Raw genomic sequence first — 17853 nt, forward strand, 5'->3', positions numbered from 1 at the left:
CCCAAATCAAGCAAGACAACAGCTCTTCCTCTTCTTCTCCAACCCCTCCCACTCTTTCCAAAACATTCCCATTATCCTGGACAGCCTGGGAACCTGGGGGCAGCAACCTTCAAGGTACTTCAAAGGACTGTGCCATGTCTCTCAAAGCTCCCATCTTGGCTGCCTCAGATCCTATTCTTCAGAAGAATCCCAGTCCTGCTGACATTGGGATACTTGCCAAGAGTAGAGATTGGCAGCACCCTCTACAAAAACCACTGCCATTTTTCTATATAAAATTCTGAGTATAACACAATGGTTATTGTTTACTTTTGAATTTTCAGTTTGTTCACCTTTAATAACATGAAGTTTGCAAATAAATTATGAACTGCAAATTTCTGACGTCTCACTGTAAATACTCAAAATTCTTATAAACTTTGGAGAAACCTGAAGGTCATAATTATTCTTCGTCAAATGTCTCCAATCTTTCCCTGAGTAAAAGTGATGGATGTGAATTCTCAATGCATGGATGGAGATTAGCAAAGCAAAACAAAACAGCAAACAGCAAACAAACACAGTAATATGACTTTTCTTATACTAACCTGCCAAGCCAGATTTCACTAGCATTAAGTTTAGGCACTGCAAAAACAAACAGAAAACCCATCACATGAAGTTAGTACAGTGCTTTCTCCTACAGGAGTATGGAGCCTCAACAGCTCTTAAAGCCCAGGCCTACTTTTATAAGCGGGTTCCTGAGGGGACTACTCAGGCTTGTTTGATAAGGAAATATGTACATACAGATGTATAAGTTCCTGTCAAAACAACAACTACCACTACTATCCCTGGTGGCCCTGTAAACCCTTCCCCCCAAAAAAAAAAGTTTAAAAGGAATTTTTTCACAGGAAGGTGATTAACAGAGTGATCTACTGTTTAATTAACTGATTACAATGCAACAGGTTTCAATAACAACAACAACAACAATCTAATACAGGTACCTTTTTACATATATGTCAGTCAATAAGATTAATTTTGGAAAACTCTACTGCTTGGGCATGATAAAGGCTATGCCTTTATAGCATAGGCATCTTTATAGGATAGATATCATCTTGCTTCTGGTCCTTCCCCAGTCAGATGATTCCTGGAAATCTATGCCAGACTGGCCTCAAGTGCTGCTGTTGCTTAATGCCAGGTCAGCTCATAACAAAACCTCTCTGATCCACAGTTTAATCAGGGGATGACCTGACCTGCATCACTGAGTCTGGGTGGATGAGGATGGGGGACTGACCCTCTCTCAGCTTTGTCCGTCTGGATTCTTGGTGCAGCATCAACATCATTTTGAGTGCCAGGGATGGGGGTGGCCATAGTTCATTATGACCCCATCTCCCTCTTGAGGCTTCCTATCCACTCAAGTTCAGGCCTTTGTGTTGGGCAATGAAGGCAGACTGATGGTGTGCCACCCATCCCACTGCCTGGCAACCTCTCTGCCTGAGCTGACAGGAGTAGTCTCGGACCTGGTGTTGAAGAAACCCAGGTTGTTAGTCCTGGGGGATCTCAATTTCCATGAGGCGGCTGCCTTGTCTGGAGTGGCTCCAGACTTCATGGTAGCCACAACACCATGGGTCCATCAATGGAGGTGTCCAGAGCACCATCTAGTTCCATTCTATTGGATGAATTTCAGCTGTTGTGGCCTGAGGTTGTGGACAGAGTACTTCGCTCTGTCCAGCCTGCTCTCTTGATTCTTACCCGTCTTGGTTGAATCAAAAATCTAAAGAGGGGAGTCAAGTCTGGGTCCAGGCGGTTGTCAGTGCCTGTTTAAGGGAGGAAGTGGTGCCACCCACTTTAAAAACTGAAGAGATTGCACTAATTCCAAAGAAACCTACCCTGGACCCAACCTATGTAAATAATTATGAAACAACTGCAAACATCCATTATTTTGGCAAGGTTGTGGCTGGACAGCTCCAGGCTCTCCTGGAGGAAGCGAATTATCTAGATACAATTCAATCGGGGTTCAAGTCTGATTTTGAAATGAAGACTGCCTTGGTCACCCTGTGGGATGACCTCGGCCAGGAAAGACAGGAGGAGCACAACCTTATTGATTCTTCTGAACTTCTCAGCACCTTTCAATACCATAAATCAGAGGTCCTCAAACTTTTTAAACAGGGGGCCAGTTCACTGTCCCTCAGACTGTTGGGGGGGAGACTATAGTTTGAAAAGAATATGAACAAATTCCTATGCACACTGCACATTAAAAATGTAATTAAAACTAAAATTAATTAAAAATTTAAAAATGTTTGCTCTGCTCGCTTGGGCTACAGCAGAAGCCCAAGATGAGGTGGGAAAGAACATGTCCACATTCAAGGGACGTAGCTACAATGTCCGCGATTGTGCTGGGGGGGGGGGGGGGGGAAGAAGGACATGATCGTGCAGGAAAGATGGGCGTCATTACAGTCGCCCTCGTGCAGGGAAGGCGGGTGCGATTGCAGCCATCTCCCCCCGCCCCCAGCATGACCGCGATCGCGCCCGTCTTCTCTGCATGAGTGCAACCACGATTGCGGCCATCTCCCCACTGAGTATGCCTGCGCCAGCTCAGAACTTTCGGACTTGTTTGGAGATCGTTTTCCTTTAGTGAGTCCAAAGCTCTGAGGTGGGCCGGATAAATCAGCATGGCGGGCTGGATCCAGCCTGCGGGCCGTAGTTTGAGGACCCATGTCATAAGCCATAAAATCCTTCTGGAAAGGTTAGCTGGGTTGGGAGTTGGTGGCTCCACTCTGCAGTGGCTCTGCTCCTCTCTGGCTGACTATCTCCAGATGGTGGTGCTGGGCGACTTTTGTCCTGTGCCGTAGCCTTTGCCCCGTGGAGTCCTGCAGGACTCTATTTTGTCCCCAATGCTTTTTAATGTCTAAATGAAACTGCTGGGAGGGCTCATCAAAAGGTTTGAGCTGCAGTGTCACCAATACACTGATAACACTCAGCTCTACCTTTCAAACACATCACACCAGTCCTGTGCAGGCTACATTGGCTGCCTGCTGCCATCCAGGCCCAATTCGACGTGCTCACAGTAAAATGTAAAGCCAAAAATAGCTTGGGCCCAGGGTCTCTGAGAGAATGCCTCTCTCATATGTACCAACTTTATCACTGAGGTTGTCATCAGAGGCCCTTCTGCGTATTCCTCCTCCCCTCAGTGAAACAAAAGGAGAGATGGCAAGGAGAAAGGCCTCCTGCGTAATAGCATCCCAACTGAGAGCCAGTGTGGTGTAGTGGTTAAGCGCATGGGATCTGGGTTCTAGTCCCTGCTCGGCCATGGAGCCAACTGGGTGACATTGGGCCAGTCACAGACTCTCAGCCCAACCTACCTCACAGGGTTGTTGTTGTGGGGATAGGATGGAGGAGGAGATGTAAGCTGCCTTGAGCCCTTTGTAGAAAAAGGCAGAATATAAATCGAAAAATAAATGAATAAATAAACTATGGGAAACATTTCCATCTGAGACTCAGTTGGCATCAACTCTTTATTCCTTGAGATACCAACTAAAAACTTATCTCTTTCTTAATCAATTTGTTGGGTGAGCTGTTTGGTTTAATGTTTTAATGTTTGTCATGTTTTGCTGCTGCCACACTCTTAATTTAATGCCAGATTTTTAAAATTGTGTAGTTTTTATTTACCTTTATTAAGGTCATTTTATGAACTTCTGGGGAAATGGCGACTTGAATGGCAGCGGCTTGATGCCATGCCTTTTCTTATCTTGTTCAAGAAGGTATTAAATTGCCTCCCAAGAGGTATTTCGGCCTCTCAAATTGACAGGTGAGCATAAAGATTTTGTCCAATGCTCTGATAATAATGAGAAGGCAAAATAAGATTAATTTGAATGAGATCAGAGTCCACCCCCACATGTACTTTCTCTTTTGCTTTTCTTCTCTCTTTTTCCTTTTTCTTTTTATTATTCTATTTTGTCTGGTTTTTCTGTTTTTGCCAAAGGAAAAAACACTTTAATTTGGGAACACTTTAACACTTTAAGGAACACTTTAAGGAACACTTTATTTTGCTGCAGTTTGGATTTTTAAGGCATTTTCTGTTTGCAAACTTTAAAGGGACTCTGGAATGGGCAAATGGATGATTAACGATATTTTACACGCAGGCTGTTTAAAGTTTCTGTTTCAGAACTAAGAATTGAGAAGTGCAGACCTCGGCATGAGAATACAAGCTGGGAGTATTTTTACGTTTATTCTGTGGCTTTTTAATTGACATGTTCCCTTCTCCATTTGACAGCTTGGGCTTGAGGTTGAGATTCTTTCTCAAGGCATTCCTGTTTGTACAAGTATGCTTGGAAATGCCTTTGAAACAGATATTTTCCAATACCTGGTTTGACTTGTAATAAGACAGTATTTTGAAAATTGTTTGATATTATTCAAGAAATTAACTATGGACATTACCAACTGGCCGTGACTGAGATTTCAGTGTGTTGGAGGAGATGATCTCTTGTTTTCACCTTCGTCATTTTCTGAGGAGTGGCTGCCTACGTGAGTTGAGAGATTCTTTGTCACTATTGCTGATTTGACTTGTTTTAAAAGGCATCTGTATCTCCCTAGGGCTCTGATCTGAGATGGGAGGGGAGGTGCGATCCTCTGGATATTTCCAATCTCTGATCTCCTTTGCTTATGGCTTTATGGAGAGAATACAGTTCTGAGGCTGGGACAAAGTGAGCTGGAACTCAGCGTCACCGACTGAACCTTGAGAGAAGGGAAGGCTGAGGCCACGTGCTGTTAAAGCAAAGCTTGAACAATGTTTCTATTTAACAAAAGAACTTATGCAACCACAGACTGATTTGAAGGTCTTCTGGAATAAGTAGATGTCAGAGTTCCTTTATATGGAAGTCTTCTTTGAATAATGTTTCTTTCAACAATCTAATGTTAACTAATGTTTGAATAGAGATAGAATATCACTGTAAAGTATATCATAGAAGACTGATTAACTGATTTTACTTAATTTTGCTTTTTTGCACTATTTTGTTCTCTCTCTCATTCTCTGTCTCTCTTTGCCCCCCCCCCCACCTCTTTGGTCTTCCCTTCATTTTTATTTTTTTATTATTATTTTTTTTAAATTCTATAATGCTTTAGGAGCTTTGTTGAATTGTAAGATTATTTATGGCAATAAAGCAATGTGGAAGTTTGATGTGGAGGAGGAGGAGGGGAAGGGAGAAGAGAAATATTAACTTCAAAGTAGAAGCGGAATTATATGCTAGATTTGTTGAAGGATAATTGTTTGAGTTTTTTTAATGGGCAATAGAGACAAAATGAAGATTTTATCAATTTGTGTCACTGGGATTAACTCCCCTTCTAAACGAACTAAAATAACACATTGGCAGTGATTTATGCACCAAATGATGCAAAAGAAAAACATTATGAAAAATTCTTTCAATTGATATTGGATTTCAAGAAGGAAAAGTTCTGATTATTGGTGATATGAATGGACTTAGAGATCCAAATATCGACAAGTCAAACAAAGCTAGAGGTGGTAAATTACTTTAAAATGTTTTTAACTACATGGAAATGCTGCAGTTAGAAGATGTGCGGGGACTCAAAAATTCTGCAGTTAGGGATTGTACCTTTTTTTTCTGACAGACATCAGACATATTCAAGGACTGACATGTACTGGCTATCTAAAAATTTAATTATGAATTTAGAGGCAGTAAAGATCTTACCCAAGTTATTTTCTGATCATAAACCATTGGAGATAATATGGCGGGAAGAACAGGTTGGAGGAAGAAGATGGAGACTTAATGGTAATCTTTTGCTACAAGAAGACATTTTGACAAAGTCAGAAAAAGTACTGGAAGAATTCTTCAGATTAAATAATACCAATGAAGTTTCCACAGTTACAATTTGGGAAGCCAGTAAAGCTTATATGATACTTTATAAAAACAATGTTTAAAGAAAAGAGAGAAGTCAGTGCACACACACACACACAAAGACTTTTGGAGCAAATTCAAATACTAGAGGATCAACATGTAAAAATCAAGATAAACTAATTTTAACTGAACTCAGACAATTAAGAAATCAGTTAGATATGTTAGAGACAGAGGAGAAACAAATGAAGCTGAGATTTTTTAAAACAGAGACATTTTGAGCATGGAAATAAATCTGAAAGATATTTAATGTACTGTCTTAAGAAGGAAGTGGAAAGATCTACAATAGCACTGAAGAAGGATAATGGCATAATATATGTGGAAAAGGAAATTCATGAGCAATTTATTAACTTTTTTTCAAAGCTATATAAAAATCAACCCCAGAAGATGGGATGGAGAAGTATATCGCAGAAACAGGACTTCAGAAATTTACACCAGAGCAGGGGAATATACTGAATGATACTATTACTATCACAAGATATTAGCAAATTGAAAAAGATAAAGCATCTGATCCTGATGGATTTACTGCTGTGTACTATGAATGTGTAGAGGAAAAACTACTTCTGCCACTACAACAAGTAACAAATGAAATTAAAGAAGTAGGATTACTGCCACCAGCATAGCAAGAAGCTCATATATCACTGATACATAAAGAAGGCGACGATCCTATGTTATCACACTCTTATTGACCTATTTCATTATTAAATGTTGATTATAAACTTTTCACTTCAATAATGGCAGAAAGATTAAGAAAATGTATAGAAAAACAGATCCATACAGACCAAACTGGATTTGTTCATAAAACAAATTTGAAAGACAATATATGTTTTGTGATTGATGTAATAGAATGGGTTAAGAAGAAAAGGAAAAAAACCCTGCATTTATTTTTCTAGCTACAGAGAAAGCTTTTGATAATGTGGCCTGGCCTTTTCTAATGCAAACCCTTCAACATTTGGACTGTGGCCCAAGCTTTTTGAATTGGATGCAGGCAATTTATGCTAGACAACATGTGAAGATTCTAACCAATGGTGTATTAACTGACAGCTTTCAAATGGAGCAGGTAACATGTCAAGGATGTTCTTTATCACCTCTTTTATTTAATCTTGTATTGGAAATCTTAGCAAAAAAGATAAGACAGGATCCAAAAATTAAAGACTTTAAAACAGGTGGAGAATATAAAATAAAATGATACTCAGATGATATAGTCTTGACTATTTTGGATCCATATCAAATCATACAACATATAATGGCACAAGTTGAAAAATTTGGACTTTATTCAGGAGATAAGAGCAATAACAAAAAAACAAAAATGATATTAAAGCACATAACAAAACAAGAAGAAGAAAACAAAAAAACTCAAGATGTGAAATCACTTCAAACCCAGCTAAATTCTTAGGGATAAACATCGCAGGACATAATGACATACTTTTTCCAGACAAATTTCAAACAACTTGGATGAAGATTCAAAAGGACTTACAAAAAAGGACTAAACAAAAAACATCTTGGTCGGGGAAAATTTCAATTCTAAACTGAACTTTCTTTTCCAGATGATACTAATTGTGATTCTGGAAAAAGCATTTCAAGATTGGCAGAGACAATAAAATAGTTTTATTTGGAATGACAAGAAACTGAGGATCAGATTCAAAATTTTACAGGACGCAAAGGAGAAAGGAGGCCTTGCCGTACCTAATTAGAAATTATATTATTATGCAGCAGGCCTGGTCTACATTGCAGATTGGATTTTAAAGGCTAGTGAAGTTGGACCTGACTGACCTTGAAAATGGAATACATAATCTTTTATGGGCTAAAACATCAGTTAAGAAGGCTCTGATCTTAAATAACAACCATGGGCTAAGAGGTAGTTTAATAAAAATTTGATATTCCATGAGGAAAAATTAGTCCTCCAATCTCCCCCCTGATGTCTCCAGTTGAAGCATATCAAAAACACTCAAGGAGAAATAATGATCTTATGACTTATCGCGATGTTATTGATGAGGCAGGATGAATTAAATCTTGGCAACAACTGAAAGATGAAGGGAAAATATACAATGGCTTGTTTGCCATCAATTGATTTCAAGACTGAAGGGGGAAACACAACCAGGAAAAGGCATTTTAAGAGATCTGACTGATTTTGAAACATTTGATTACACAGCAGAACGATCACTTACTGGGAAGACTTTACAAACTGCTATTACGCTATGCTACTGAAAGCCATCAAGATAAACCCATGACAATCTGGAAAAAGAACCTTGGTGAAGAAATATCATATGGTCGGTGGGAAGCTCTTTGGAAGAAAGATATTAAATTCACTGCTAGTCAAGCATTAAGAGAAAATTGGTATAAGGGGTTTTATCAGTGGTACATTACTCCAAAAGATATTGGGGAAAAATGATTAGAATTATAATGCAAAATGTTGGAAATGTAACAGGGTAGATGGGACCTTCTATCATATGTGGTGGACTTTATTCATTTATTATTTATTTATTATCTGCATTTACATACCACCCTAGTAGCCCAGAATTTGTGAAATAACACACAAATTCTGGGAATTGATACATGCAGAAATACAGAAAATCTTTAAAATTATGTTTCCTTTGAGTCCCAAGAACATGGTTTTGAATATCGTTCCAGAGACCCTTTAAAAAAAATATGTCAGTTATTTAAGTATATGATTATGGCAGCAGGAATCAGAATACCTTCAAAATGGAAATCACCAGAGCTCCCACCCATTGAAGAATGGATAAACAGTTTAGCAGAATATGCAGTGATGGCAAAGCTAACTAGTTATGTAAACAGAAGACCGTTAGAGGAATTTAATGGCAAATGGAAATTTTATGGTGCTTAGTATGATTAATGGAAGCTCAGGGAAGTCTGGAAGGGAAAAGGGAAAGCATTAGAATTTGAACTGGTTAGAAAATCTGTTGATGTATAGAGTAATGATTCTTTTTTCTTCTTTGCAAACTCTCAAAGAGTGTGGGAAGATATGAAGAGAGTTGGTTCTGGGGGCTGCAGCATATGGGCTGTGTGTGTTTGGAATTCCCTTGGCAACTTTGTTCATTTTGCTCACTTTAGTCTGTTTTGTTATGTTAGTGAAAAAATACAGAACAAAAGAAAAACTATGTAATATATATGTTGGGAAAATAAAAAAATAAAAAGCTCATTTTACTATGTATTACTTGTTTACTTTCATGACCCTTTCTATCTCATTTTATCATATTTTGGTATTATTTTGATTTAATGTATTGCTTATTTTAATTTTTTTATTTCTGTTGGTTGGTTTCATATTGCAATTGTTATGATTGAATTGTACTGCTTTTAAAATGTGGTTAAAATGTTGCTTATTATGCTGTAAGCTGGTCAGAGATTATGGCTAATGAAGTGGCATACAAGCCAAATAAGTAAATAAAATCCCTTGGTCCCACTGGTGGAAGGGATGAGCTAACTTGCATATACCTTCTACATACCCTCAAACTCTCCAAAAAATCTGCTCTGGAGAGTTGAGGCATCTTCTAAGATCACACGGGAAATGGAGCTATGTGCTATACAGGGAGCAGGGGAAATGGGTAGAAGTTTCTTCTCCCCTTCTGCTGATGGGTTTCTTCCGCTGGATGAAAAGACTTTCACAGATGGAAGGAGTACTTTCAAATACATTTCACAGAATCACAAAAGAGTAGAGTAGGAAGGCGCCTACAAGGCCATCGAGTCCAACACCCTGCTCAATGCAGGACTTGAAGTTAAAGCATTCCTGACAGATGGCTGTCCAAATGCCTTCTGGATACCTCCACTGTGAGAGAGCCTACGATCTCTCTAGCTCATTGGTTCCATTGCTGTACTGCTCTAAGGTTTGCTACACTACTCTAAGTCAGGAGCATCAGAGGTTTTCCTGCTATCCAGACTGAATCTGACTTCTTGTAACTTAAGACCATTATTCTGTTTCCTTCACTTTGGAATGGTTGAGAAAAGATCCTGTCCTCCCTCTTTGTGGCAGCTTTTCATGTACTTGAAAAGTGATATCATATATCCCCTTAGCCTTCTATTAAGGCTAAACATGCTCAGTTCTTTCAATCTCTCCCCACAGACTTTGTTTCCAGTCCCCTGTCATCTTTGTTGCCCTCCTCTGAACTTTTTCCAGTTTGTCTGTATCTTTCTTGAAGTGCAGTGCCCAGAACTGAACACAGTACCCAAGATGAAGCCTAACTAGTGTTGAATAGAGGGGAACCTCATATGATTTGGAACTTATTTGTGGGAAGTGAAGTTTGGATTCTGCTCACAGATTAGCATTTTCTTTTTCATACCAGACTACACCACCACACCAGAAAGAGATAGCTTCAAAAGACAAATGAGTGTGTTCTTCACTCATGGGCCCATTTTACTTTGTTAAGTTAGGGCCAAGTCCCCACAACACAGTATACAGAATAAAGCAATATGATTAATGCAATAAATAGGAAAATTATCCCATGGCTTAAAATCTCTTTCCCCAATCAACTGAAACTTTTCTTCAATTAGATTGAAGTTTGTAGTCCTGATAAAACTAACTTATTTTATAAGGATAATTTGTTTCTCCAGACCAGGACATTCTATTTTAAACCACTTCCAGAGCAACATAACATCGTTATACAGTGGCATTCCTACAATTCTGAAATATTCACACAGCAGAATTTTACAGCTCCTGTATTTACCTCTTTTACAGTAGTTGTCTCTTCCACCACTATCTCCATCTCTGGACTAGCCTGAAGATCAGGTCCCACAACAAAATGCAAGAAAAGCTAGGAGAAAGACAGCACACATTTCAATTAGCTTTAAATGTTGGAGGACTGGTGAGGTCAGTGGGGGTTACTGACAGGGAACTGTATACAGGATGGCACCCATAATCTGAAAACATAAGGAAGCTTTATAACATCTGGCCTTCTTGATTATTGGGATCCAATTCCCATTCATCCCAGCTAGCATGTTTAGGGATGATAGGAGTTGGAAGTCCAATAAATTTAGAAGACCACATATTGTAACCCCTCATATATTTGCAGATAAAGGGTGAAATCCTTTACATTCTTACCGGGGAGTAAGCTCCACTGAACCCCACTACATACTTCTGAGTAGACATAGAATAGTAGAGTCGGAAGGGGCCATGAAGGCCATCGGGTCCAATCCCCTGCTGTTGCAAGACACCAACTTACACCATCCCACTCAGATGGCTGTCCAGTTTCTTTTTGAATGTCTCTAGTGTGGGAAAACCCACCAGCTCTCTAGGCAGCTGGTTCCAGTGCCATATTGCTCTGACAGTGAGGAAGCTTTTCCTCATGTCCAGCATGAATCCAGTTTTTCGCAACTTGGTTCTTCTGTTTCTCATACTCTGGTATCAGCAAGAAGATATCTTGACCTTCCTTTTTGTGACAGCCTTTGAGGCACTTATAGAGGGATACCATGTCCCCCCTCAGTCTTCCATTCTCAAAGCTGAACATGCCCAGTTCTCTCAGTCTCTCCTCAAAGGGCAGTGTTTCTAAACCCTGGATCATTTTTGTTGCCCTTCTCTTGACCCTTTCTAATTTTTCTGCATCTGCATATGCTTGCTCAATTTTTTAATGAACCAATAATTCAGCATGCACTAAGATGGCCCTGCAAATACATCCAAGAAAATAACTAACTTGCTTGGTAAAGTTTATTATTTTTGATGTCTCAATGGCCCAGGACAAAAAAGAAACAAACAAAAAAATCAGTATTCCAGTTAAAAAAGCTTGCTTGCCTGGTTATTTGGGGAAGAATTTTACCCACCTCTGATTAAGGAAAGGTCTATTTATATGTCTGAAATATGAATACTGAATTTAATTGTTTTAAGATGCCCTGAATGAAGATTTAAAATTGGAAACAAATTTAATTTCTTTCTCTTATATTTTTGCAGATAGCTCAGTGGTGGAGCAGAGGGTTTGCGTGCCAAGATTCAGGCTACCTTTCTGGTATCTTTAGTTGAAGCAGGGATAGGTGGCTCACAACTGTTTTGGTCTGCAACTCCCATCAGCCCCATCCAGCACAACCAATGATGGGAGCTGATGAGAGCTGCAGGCCAAAAGAGCAGGAGGGCCTCAAGCTGCCCACCCCCAAGTTAAATGATTTCAGTAGATTAGGAATGGATTGTCTCTTCCCAAGATTATTGGGAAGTTGGTGCCCATCAGAGTTTACAAAAGTAACAATAAAAGGCAATTCCATTTATTCTTAAGTCTAAGAACTATTAAACAATGAATAAATACCACACTGTTAAATTATATATAAGACAGACCACAGAACTTATACTATCTTAAACAGATTTACTTCAATGCGATTTCAGATTTCAGAATGGGATTTCTAAGTGGTGAAGTTGGGGTCTGAGACTTAAAAGAAATCATAATAACATGACAGACCATGTTACTTGCAAATCCAAAAAGGAAGATATTAGTCGCCTACCAGCTGTGAGACAACATAGTCCAAGCACATTAAAAATAATATAGTAAATGTTTAACATGACTTCAGTAAGATAAAGATTTCAACCAAGGAACATTAATTCCATTCAGTCACTTTCAATACTTAAAAAAATACAAATAGTTACAAATGTTTAAAATAGCACTTGGCAAAGCCCTCATTACTGCTTATTTTACCTGAGTGGCTGTTGGAGCTTTTCCCAAGCACAGTCCTAGCAAGCTTCCCATTTTCAGCTCTGCTTCTTTAACAGTATAATCCTCAGGCACTTCAGGATTCCAAAACAGTAGCACACAAAGTTTTTTTCATTAAGGCCGTAATGTTAAGCAGAAAATCTCCAGAACGCTAAGCATGAATTTCTAACACGCACTGCAACAAACATCTATTAGAAAGATTTGTTCACTGGACACTTTATTGTTAATTAAAGCTTACAAGGCCTACAGGTTTTTTTGTGTTGGATATATGCTTTTCTACAGGCCATTCCAAGATTGTAAACCTACATTGCATTTCTTCTGTTGTCTAGGCACCACAAGCTATTTAGCACTATTTTGGAGTTTTCCTATTTCTTCTTGCATCCATTTTCTCTATATTAAATAAACCAGCACATTTTTCTACTTATACTTGAGGGTGCTATAGCTTTTCTTCATGTATGCAAATGCTGGATTCCCCTTAAACCTGCTGATACCTCCCCCTTGTCTGTGGTTAGTTGTCTTTTGGCTACATAAGTATCTGTATTCACAACTGGACATCAGAAATAAAGGGGATGAAGGTGATATTGATGCTGCATCCCAGTACTAAGCCAAAATGTGTAAAAGACTTTCAGATATAAGCAATACTGAGAAACAAACAGTAAATACCAGGCAGTAAAGCTTCCACTTTCATTCTCTCTACAGAGTGGGAGACTGCACACACATACACATGCTTCCTCCCACCAGATACCCACACCAATGTAGGGACATCTTGGTGGGAGGGGAACCAATGCTGTCAATGCCCAGTCTGTTTGTGACTGGGCAGGACCACGTGCTATTAAGGAAATGTGGGATCCTACTTTTGTGTTTCCTCATCTGTGCATGTGGGTAAGAGGAGGCACAGGTGTGAAAGCAGGGTGTGCTTTACCATTATCTTGCCCTTCCTACAAATGCCCCATCCTCCCAATCTTATTGTTTGCAGACCATAATCTGGAGGCAGGGCATTAGCAGGGTGAATCAATAGATATGCTCAACGTTAAAATACCACCACTCCCAGCTTGGTGATCTTCCTCTGGAGTGCTCCCTCCATTCCCATAATGTATATAATTCATCTTCCCTCCCTAATTCTATGGAAAGGTAGCAATCCTCAAATATACTTATTCCGCAGTGCCTCACCACTTGAAGTGGGATTAAAAGGATTAAGGAGAAAGATGTGATGTGTTTGCTGGGTAGTTTAATTTGTGGTTCTATGGATCGCTTTGGGGTCCTTTTAAAAGGAATTTTCTTAACTCACATTTTTCTGCAAGGCAACAATCCAGTGCTACATCCACCTGCTCTTTAAACTATGTACTTTCAACAGGAAAATTGCAAGGGCTGCAATACACCAATTAAGAGCTGCCCTATTTTCCTGCAGAGAGTCTCTGTTTGGATAACTACATGACCTTACCTGGACAGAGAAGTTTTCCATTGTTGCTAATGGGCCTGAGGCAACTATTTTTCACTGAAACATAAGAAAAGGGCCAAGATGGAATAAGCACAGCTATATGAAGTTTCATTTGCCTTAACATTAGCATGAACCTTTGTTTTCTGCAGCAATAAGCTGACTCATACACACCACCTCTCCGAAGACATAAACACATAGACACTCAGTGTATGTGCACAAACACCCACAGTCTCTCCCCAGTAATCCAATCCCAGTGGCGAGGAGGCAAAGTTATAGCCTCCCCTGCCACCCACAGTGATATCAGCTGCATTAGAGTCTCTGAGGAGCTCTATTATAGCTCGCACTGCCCCAGGAAAGAGCCCTGCTAATTACAGCTCCAGAAAACTGGTCTACGCCCTGTGAGCCAGCTGGTGATTGAGCAGCTGAGCAGTGGGGGGAATGCGTAGCTGCACAGGCTGCACTGAGAGTGGTCAAGTGCCACATGTAGTCAGTGGGCTGCTCAGCTGTGGCACAGATTCTCTGTTGCTTGAGACGAACTTGGACTTTATAATGATCATGGTGTTCAGGCATGTGAGCAGTAGATCGTTTTTGGATTCCTGTGTCTTTCACTAATCCCTCCTTCCCTCTGAAAGCTGTTCAAGAAAAATGTGGATGAAAGAAGAATAGTGGATTGGTATAAAATACTTCCTGACAACCTCTGGTGGAGTGTCTACTTGATCTCTGAATCCTCTCTTAATTCAAACCGTTTAATTTTATCCCACCCCCTCTTTTATACTACTTAAAAGCCTCCAACAACTTTCAAACAACATTTGAATGAGCAAAATTAAATTTGTAAAACTAATTTACCTAGTTCTTTATCTAACTGCATTTCCTCTATTGCTTTAATTCTGATATCTGCCATCACCTTAAAGAAAAAAATAATAATGTAAAGCAAAACAAGATACAGCAAAGGAAAGTAGGCTGAGCCAAGAGAGACAGAAAGGGGTGTAGGGTCCTTCCATTACTCCTACTTAATGTTCTCCTTCTTTCTGTGTGTCTTTTTAGTTTGTAGGCTTGTGGGCAGGGACATGTGTTCACTTATTGATTACTTGTAAGCTGCCTTTTTGGCTGAGGAGCAGGATGAAAATTCTTTAAATAAATGCACAGTATATAGCATAGGAAGCTAGGTATATCAAAAGTATACATAGGTACATGTTTTCCCAAGTCATAAAAGTGCAACTACAGAAAACAATCTTTCATATTTTCTCCGTAAGTGAAAAAATAGTTGAAAGCATTTTTGACTCACTCAGTATGTTTTGTGCCAAGCAATAGCTACCTAATCATTTTAACTGTATTTTAAAATACAATACAACACAATAGCTTACTTCCTGCAGCATATTTCCCAACTCGCAGGCTAAGGATGCACAGTATGTATGGAAGCTGCCAAGATATACCCAGTACTGTGCATCTCAGTATTATGCAAATAGGACACGCACCTGCACCTAACCTTCCTGAATACTGTGCTGCTGCCAAGTTCAGTAAGTAAATATGGAGTTGTGTTGCAGGGAGCCCCAGCCATTTCAATACACACTTGCCAGGTGGAACAGACAGCAGTGCTTATATTTTTAAGCACTGAACAGGGATTAATTTTGTATTCTAGTTTAAAAATCGTGGTGTAAATCAGGCCTCAGGAACACATATGTCTATCCGCAGAACACATATGCAGGACATATGCAAAATTTCTGGTGATTTTCTACTTCCCTATAACCATCTAAATATACAAGCAGAAAAAGAAACAAAGGGCACAACTTTCTAAAAATGAAATAAAAAGTAAAATAACATAACATAGCTAAGCTAGGCTAAAAGGACAGAAATGAATCACAGGATATGACAGCCATCACAGCCATGCAGAATCACAGTTCCTTTACTTACTGTTTCAATAGTTGCAGTAATTTTAACTTGCATCTCTTCAGTCTCCAAACTACAAAAATTTTTTACTTGTAACCAGCTGATATCATGCGTAAAAGCAGTCAAATTTCCGCCTGCCACATTCACCATGCTGCAAACAACACAAGCTTAGAAGGGATAATTGTGTAGGCAGATTGCAGGAAAAAGTGTTCTGAACAATTGCACTTATCCAAATAACTAAATGTCCAATAAGTCAGAATCTTATTGCTATACGACAAGAGTTTTGCGCAAATATCAGTAAAGTATTTTATATTTCAGCCATGTTACTCAAGACAACGCTGTGGCAAGAATTGTGCATTCATGTGTCACAAATGACAACACCAAATTTTAAATCTAGTTTTAAATATCATTTCTTACCAGAATGTTTCCTCTGCTTATTTAATTGATTCTTAATTAATCAGATACTGTGAAATCTTCACAGTTAATGTTTCAAGGAAAATGATATATTAAAGGGTTGTTGTATGTATGTTTATTTTTATGTACTTCAACCTTTGAATGTTTACTGTATATTGAGTGCAGAGGCAAGCCAATCCAAGAATATTCTAGATTAAAAAATGAAATATTCTTAGGACAAATTCATGCATCACTTTCATTGTAGAGGTCAGGACCCAAAGAACTTTCTGTAATCACTTGAACACTGCGCTGCCAGTTCCGGCCCTACTGCGTACCAATTTGCTTTTAAAACACTGCACCTGGCTGAAAGAACTCCCTCTTGATATGTTCATATGAGGAACTATGGGCATATCCAAGCATTTGAGTGACTCTAAAGAAGTTATTTTGTCTTCAGCTATGGTACCTTTCCTTTAAGTCTCTCTGTGACTTTTGTGTCAGAAGAAGATGTGTGTCATTCTTCAGCATAAAATGTCAGCATTCATATTACAAACTCAGCCCACAGCTGTTTAAATTAGCCCAAGCTGTGCACATTAGTTTGTACACTAGGATGGTTGCCAAGATCTATATCTGAAAGTAGATCCCATGAATACCAACTCCAAAAAACCCCATTCAAGTGACTTAATTTCCAGTATGACTGCACATGATCCCAGACTCAAATTCAGCTAAAACCAGCCATCATCATTTATATAGATGCTATACATGATCTTTTATGGGCTAAAACATCAGTTAAGAAGGCCCTGATCTTAAATAACAACCTTGGGCTAAGAGGTAGTTTAATAAAAATTTGGTATTCCATGAGGAAAAAAATTAGTCCTCCAATCTCCCCCCTGATATTAGTCCTCCAATCTCCCCCTCTCTCCAGCTGAAGCATATCAAAAACACTCAAGGAGAAATAATGATCTTATGACTTATCGAGATGTTATTGACCAGGCAGGATGAATTAAATCTTGGCAACAACTGAAAGATGAAGGGAAAATATACAATGGCTTGTTTGCCATCAGTTGATTTCAAGACTGAAGGGGGAAACACAACCAGGAAAAGGCATTTTAAGAGATCTGACTGATTTTGAAACATTTGATTACACAACAGAACGATCACTTACTGGGAAGACTTTACAAACTGTTATTACACTATGCTACTGAAAGCCATCAAGATAAACACATGACAATCTGGAGAAAGAACCTTGGTGAAGAAATAACATCTGGTCAGTGAAAAGTCTTTGGAAGGAATATATTAAATTCACTGCTAGTCAGGCATTAAGATAAAATTGGCATAAGAGGTTTTCTCAGTGGTACATTACTCCAAAAGATATTGGGAAAATAGGTAAGAATTATAGTGCAAAATGTTGGAAATGTAAGAGGGTATATGGGACAATTCTGGGAATCGATACATGGAAAAATACAGAAAATATTTAAAATTAAGTTTCCTACGAGTCCCAAGAACATGCTTTTGAATATCCTTCCAGACACCCTTTTAAAAAACAAGTCAGAGTTACTGAAGTATGTGCCTATGGCAGCAAGAATCACAATAGCTTCAAAATGGAAATCACCAGAACCCC

The 17853-nt window shown here is 39.0% G+C and overlaps 1 protein-coding gene across 2 annotated transcripts in view; it reads right to left on the bottom strand.

Annotated features, from left to right (window-relative positions):
- Positions 1 to 17853, bottom strand: part of USP40 (ubiquitin specific peptidase 40) — a 64496-nt gene that overhangs the window by 15625 nt on the left and 31018 nt on the right. For both annotated transcript variants that reach the window (XM_044431804.1, XM_044431805.1), the window contains 6 exons: positions 15867 to 15993; positions 14802 to 14859; positions 13959 to 14012; positions 12503 to 12591; positions 10556 to 10642; positions 579 to 615 (listed from right to left, as the gene is read on the bottom strand). In XM_044431804.1, the coding sequence (XP_044287739.1) occupies positions 579 to 615; positions 10556 to 10642; positions 12503 to 12591; positions 13959 to 14012; positions 14802 to 14859; positions 15867 to 15993 (452 nt within the window). The remainder of the gene's footprint in view (positions 1 to 578; positions 616 to 10555; positions 10643 to 12502; positions 12592 to 13958; positions 14013 to 14801; positions 14860 to 15866; positions 15994 to 17853) is intronic.

The sequence above is a fragment of the Varanus komodoensis genome, unplaced genomic scaffold (assembly GCF_004798865.1).
Source record: "Varanus komodoensis strain SLA01 unplaced genomic scaffold, ASM479886v1 scaffold23, whole genome shotgun sequence".
NCBI classification, from domain to species: Eukaryota; Metazoa; Chordata; class Lepidosauria; order Squamata; family Varanidae; genus Varanus; species Varanus komodoensis.